At 32.0% G+C, this 6,451-nt stretch overlaps 1 protein-coding gene across 1 annotated transcript; it reads right to left on the bottom strand.

Moving 5' to 3' along the window:
* Positions 1-408: 408 nt before the first annotated feature.
* On the bottom strand, positions 409-3,614 carry LOC143624115 (chaperone protein dnaJ C76, chloroplastic-like). The gene is made up of 5 exons (XM_077094852.1): positions 3,231-3,614; positions 2,232-2,424; positions 1,398-1,504; positions 1,123-1,330; positions 409-558 (listed from the first exon to the last, which is right to left on the bottom strand). The coding sequence occupies exons 1-5, from the start codon at positions 3,372-3,374 to the stop codon at positions 434-436; spliced, it is 777 nt and encodes a 258-aa protein (XP_076950967.1). The 5' UTR covers positions 3,375-3,614; the 3' UTR covers positions 409-433.
* Between the last annotated feature and the right edge of the window lie 2,837 nt (positions 3,615-6,451).

Here is a 6,451-nt window from a genome sequence, read left to right as displayed (position 1 = left end):
CAACCGAACAACCTCCGAATGATCCACTCAGACCCCAATCAAACTCGATTCATGAAAATTGAGTTTAAGGTCAGAAGACAGATAAAAGTTAAGAACCATTATTATTTTTTGTAAATTGACAGTCGACCATTTTCCCAATGAAAGAACTACATGTGTTTTCTTTCATGTTATTGAAGGTTTACATCTTATTTTCTTGAAAACTACATGTTATTATTGGCTAGCATGCCATAAGTTTTCCCTAACTTATATCATAGAAAAAAAAGGACATGTGGTTGTGTTTTCTTTCAGTTTGGTTTAAACCACGAGGCTTGCAAAAAGATGTAAATGTTGATTGTAAACAAAAGTGTAATAAGTTTATATACATTTTTAGTCAGCAATATAAACTGGTGCTGCACCACGATTTCCATTCATATTTCCTATTCCATTTACAGTTTTACATCAATGAAACTTTCTTCATCCATTCCCAGAACCCTGAAAATCTCTCCATCTTCAGTTTTAAGCTTGCACTTTCTCGAGCCTCTGCTTGCGCTTCAGTTTCTTGTTCAACATCATGTCTTGCTGCAATTTTAATTCATGTTTCATAAGAGATTGAATTCAGCATTTTATCAAGTCATTTTTTATGCAAATAGTTAAGGTTAGGCCTGTAAACGAGGTCCCTAGTAATCACTAATGCGGCTTGTCCGTGTTCTTCCATTTAACTCTAAGCAAACAAACGAATGGATATATACGAACACTTAAAGAACGGATTTTCTTGTTCATGTTCATTCATTAAGAAGATGACTGTGTTCATGTCCGTTTATTTCCACTCGTTAATATTTTAAACGGACATAAACAAAGAAAATAAATGTGTTCTAGTTCATTCATTCGCTCATTAGTCGATTACGAATGCTTGATTCTAAAATTTGATTGAGCTGATGATTTGGCGCATGATGGGCCAATTAGCATTAATAATAACTAATAATTAAATTCAAATAAACATTTAAACGAACATGATGTGCTCATGTTCGTAACTGTTTAGTTATATGAACAATCAAATTTGTTCATGTTTGTCCGTTTATTTCTTAAACAAAGATCATGCTCAAGGGTTCACTGAACAATCAGTTCATTTACAGACCTACTTACCGTTTCTTCGCAGAGATTCAGCTTGTTGCTGCTTTAGATGCTTCTGGAATGTTTTGGCTTCCATGAATACGTTTTCAGGTTTTTCCCACCCTTGTCCAAACACGCCGTACCCTTGTCTGGGTCGTGGCGTATTAAGATACTCCAACACGGCTAAATCTTCTCTTTCTACCCAATGGATACAGTCCAATGGGCATGATTCAACCGCCACCTGTTACATGCAAATCAAATAATCAAACGTCTTAAATGATGTTTGACTATAAACGTTTTTTGGATACCTCGATTCTAGTGGCGTCGTCTCCGAATTGAACTTTGACTCGGGCGCATCCGGTAGTCTCATCCATTATGAATGTTTTGCTGGCATTGTGTACACACTCTCTACAGCCTGTAACAGTGCATACAGCCTAATGGGTCATCTAGATGAGGCCATTTAAGTTTCTGTGAAAATTTTGTTACTTTTACATCTACTAGTTGGGATGTTATATGGGTCGTATTCACGGGTTGGCGTGGTATGACATGACATGAATCCTCGCATGGGACGTGTTTTCACGGGTTGACACAAACGGCCTGTTTATACTATAAACCTTATGCTCATTTATGTATTATTATCATTTAAATGTTGAGATAAAACATATTTTCATTTAAAAAAAGAAAAAAAAGGTAACAAACAGGACATGTGAACCCGTGAACTCACCGGGTCAACCCGAGCATGATCATATTGGGTAAGCATGTTTGCGGGTTCGACCCACAACTGACTCAAACCCTTTTACTCTTTTAGACTAAACTCAAACCTATGATTTTCATATTAGCTTGACATTATTTCTGATAGTAGTTTTCATAGTAGATTTTAATATCGTAATAATTTATTAAAATCTAACCTTTAATTTTGATCTGTTATAGCGTGATCATAGCTTAGGCCTTAAGAGTTGGAATTGAATAAAATCATCTTATGGTATGTTCATTTATGCTATTTTTCTCCCATTTTTATCTTTTACTTGGGTCCCACAAAATGAAGAAAATGTTAACAAAACTTGCTTCAAATGTAACTCAAGATGTTGAGTTAGATGCTAAAACACTACTATTATCTAAATCCAGTTAGAGGAAATCTTGACCTATGCAAGCTTTTTCATCAACAAAAAGTGCTTGGGGTCGAAACGGTCCATTCCACGAGCTGTAACCCATCTTCAGTTCATCTCCTCCGAACCCAACACTTACATGGCCGATTGAAGCATCATAATCTTTTCTTAAATCATCTTTCATTAGCACAGTATACGCCTCGTTTAAGAGAATTGTATGCTCATGACCCTAAATTGATCGACTCGTGTTATGTTTTATCTCCAAGGGTAAAACCAAACAAAAAAGAAAATCTAAACACTAAACGAGCTATATAGGTCGAAAAAAATTAGTTTTTGTTAAAAATTTACTAATTAAAAATATATATATATACTTTTTTTTTGAAAAAAATGTGTTTCGGATCAACGCAAATCAAACTGACATAATCCAGTTTAATACATGACACCGTTGGTTTTTCCGCCACCTGAGCAAAACAAGCTTGTTTTTCCTAATCTCAATGTTAAGTATAGGTTATTGTACCAAAAAAACATTTCGTTTAAATTAAGCTCGCTGCCTAGGGGTGTAAACGAGCCAAGTCACGCGTGAGCTACACAAGATCAGCTCTAAAAGTTAAATTCAAGCCCGAGCTTAGAGATAATCTTGTTTAATAACTAAGCCTAACCTTAAGCTTCATTTATTTAGCTTGAGTTGACTAGCGAGCCTAAACTAGCCTGTTTTGACTTTATGTATAAAAAATTGATGTATTTCTATAAAAAAAAATTAAATGTAAATTTTATAATAATAAGTATCATTATATATAGAGTTGTGATAAAAATAAATAATAACTATAGAAAAATTTTAATTAAAAATTTTTTTAAGTATAAAAAATTATAAATGTACATAAATTAATTAGTAAATCACAATTAAGCATAGCCCGGGCTAAAAAAAACTAGTAATGAGATAAGCTCGAGCTTACGAGAGCTCTCATAAGTTAATGAGTGGAACTCCTCCAGCCCATCCATTTTATTATGTATGCAAAGCGAGAGAAAGATTTAGACCTCTTGACCCGCGATGTCCGGGTGGTATTTCTTTTGTAGTTTTCTGTATGATTCTTTGATCTCCTGAGAACTGGAGTTCACTGAAACCTCGAGCAGGTCATAATAATTCTGACCTGTCTTCCGGATCCGATCAGGAGTTTGCATACGACATGTGGTGGCACCAGATTTTGACTTCCGTCTATAAGTTAGCAAAGTGCTATTTAGTTTTATGATATGATATGATATTAATTAACGGAAAGTTGTGATGATACCTTGAGAGGGATTGTTTTGGATGATGGTTTAATCCGGCACGGTGGTTAAAGACTTCCGGCAACCGGAAAACTGCAAAGGCTGCCATTTCTCCGTTTTATCTCTTATTTTTGGTGGAAAATGTATATGGTTTTATGGCCTCCAAGTGTTTTGAAACAGAATATTCAACCTTAAGATATTTTGGTTTTAGATATTTTTTTATGCACTTTTTTCACGCTGACATGGATTTAATTTTGTTATTTTCAGTACTTATAAATTCATTGCGTAAACTACAAATACAGGTCTTTGTGGATTAGATATTAATGAAGTATGATACTCCACGAGGCAATGTGCAAAATGGACGAATTGGCAAAATGAATTTGATTGAAAATCACATAATGTTGTCATGGCGTTTTCGTAACAGTACTAGTATATTAGTTGGACTAGGTTAAATTATCTGTTACACATAGACGAAAAATATATAAAATTTCATATATATATATATAGTCATAGTTCTTAATTTCAAAAAAGTTCTCATGATCCTGATTCTATATATATATATATATATATATATATATATATATATATATATATATATATATATATATATATCGCGGTGGCAAAATTTTAAATTATTTCAAATCGTTTTCATCCTAATTAACCGTTGCATCGATTCAACCATCGTCACCGGCGTCATTTTCAGACACACACTTCAATTGATTTGAGTTGAATACGCTATTTGCAGAAACCCAGTTGCAGGCGTTCCATATTTTGTTCATATGGTCGAATCGATGATCAAATTGACGGTCGATTGATAATTGTTTGATGATTACGAGATTATATGAAGTGATTTCAGTGTTCAATTTCATATTACAGGTGTTTAATTTTATATATGAACTTCTGAACGTTTAAAGGTGTTCGTTTAAAGGTCTGAAGGTATAAGTGTTTCTGGACTTTTTTGTTAGTTTAGAAGTTCTGAACTTCTTTGAACGTATTAGAACGTTTAAAGATGTTCATTTTTTGTTAGAACGTTTAAAGATGTTATTTTTTTTGTCAGAACTTCTTTGAACGTATTAGAACGTTTAAAGATGTTCAGTTTTGTTTCAGAACGTTTAAATATGCTCTTTTTTGGTCAGAACTTCTTTGAACGTATTAGAACGTTTAAAGATGTTCAGTTTTGTTTCATAACGTTAAACGTAATATTTTGAACCCTAATCAGAGCTCGATTGAGTGCATTATTTCTGCAGTTCCATAATCGATTTATGAATCTAAATACTTCTACACATCAATTCGATTGATTAAATCATCATTTTTTGATCAATTTTAAAGTTTTCTTGATGTTCAACGACGTTCGATTTTGATTTGGTTTTGGTTTCTGACTTTAGAGATTTCATACTTTAAGCTGTGATTAGAGTTTAGAAATTGAATTAGATTGAGCGACAGTTCCGAATTTGGATCAGAGTCGATTTGTAATAGACAAATTTTGATTGCGAACTACTATTGAGTTATTTACGAAATTGTCACCGCGTGTTTTTTAATCTAACGCTCTGGAAGGTCACGTACGTAATGTACAATAAGCCATTATTGTACGTTAACTCACCCATATGTTTTTGTGTGTGTGCGCGCGTGTGTGTGCGCGCGTGTGTTGTTATATACATTTTACTGAATTGTAAACATCAGATAATCTAACATTATTATTATTATTATTATTATTATTATTATAAGGTATCACATTGTTGTTCTATTAAAAGAATTCAAAATACAAAGACAGATAGAGAAATATAACAATTTAAAGCATAATTCTAAGTTATGCCACATATTTTTAACTTATACCATGAAACAAAAAATACATTAATTAAAACTTCATCATCTACTGAAGTCATATGTTGTAAACTATAAAGCGTAAACATGTAGATGTTATAACATAAGTTGTGTGTTATAGAAACTATTCTTATTGAAATTATGAAACATTTAAATACACAACATAAAGAATGTTAAATATATGAATATCACAATGAGATATAATTATAATTTTTATTAAACCACTCATGTAATAAAGCAACACTATAATCCAAAACTCGTGACTTAAACCATTATTTCAATTCAAACATCCATACATCCGGTCCAAACGTACATAAATAATTTCCCGAAATACAAAAAAATATATATATAAAAATAACAAAGTCTCAAAATTTTTTAAAAAAATAACAATGAAAACAAATGTATTTATTACTCAATATGTGATTATTATAACCATATTTCAAACTTTATTCAACTTAGGAGTTAATGTTTAAAATTAATGTTCAAATTAAAATGTGAAAATTATATAAATGAAAAATTGATGAGTTAGAAGCCTATATGGACATACTAGTTGAAAGCTATGTGAAAACTTATATTGCTTTAATAGTATGGTAAAATTAGTCAAACCAGACTCAAGAACCCAATAACATCATAATAAATTTTGAAACCCCATTATAATTGAACGATTTATCAAAATAAAAGGTCAATGATCATCTTCTAACCTGCTGAATTTATTGATTTGGATAACCTTTCATTGGGTCTCACCGAAAGAAAACCAATTCAACTTAAAAATTTTATATCACCTAACCTAAGTCAACCCGAACCGGATGGAAGAAAATTATAATATAACCATAGTTAACCGACCATAAAAATTTCCAACCACCACGTTAATTTTTTTGAAACCACTACTAGGGGTGTTGATAGGTGTTAACACCCATGACCATTTTATTTAGTGATAAAGTTAATGTCAGAAATTATACACCGACTTCAATTAAACACACCAGAATTACATCAATTGCACCAATCTTCAACAATCACAAATGAAATAGACAAAGTTTACAACACCGATTAAACTGACTACGACCAAATTAGATCAACAACACCATGATCTAATATATAATACTCTCTCAAGAACTTACAATAAAAGAAACCTAACTGAAATTGTTTTAGATCTAACAAACTTGAGAGGAGAT

Source organism: Bidens hawaiensis, unplaced genomic scaffold (assembly GCF_021521415.1).
Source record: "Bidens hawaiensis isolate Kalapana, Puna unplaced genomic scaffold, B.hawaiensis_p1.1 tig00003654_1, whole genome shotgun sequence".
Taxonomy (NCBI): Eukaryota; Viridiplantae; Streptophyta; class Magnoliopsida; order Asterales; family Asteraceae; genus Bidens; species Bidens hawaiensis.
This window is presented reverse-complemented; position numbering and strand designations above follow the sequence as displayed.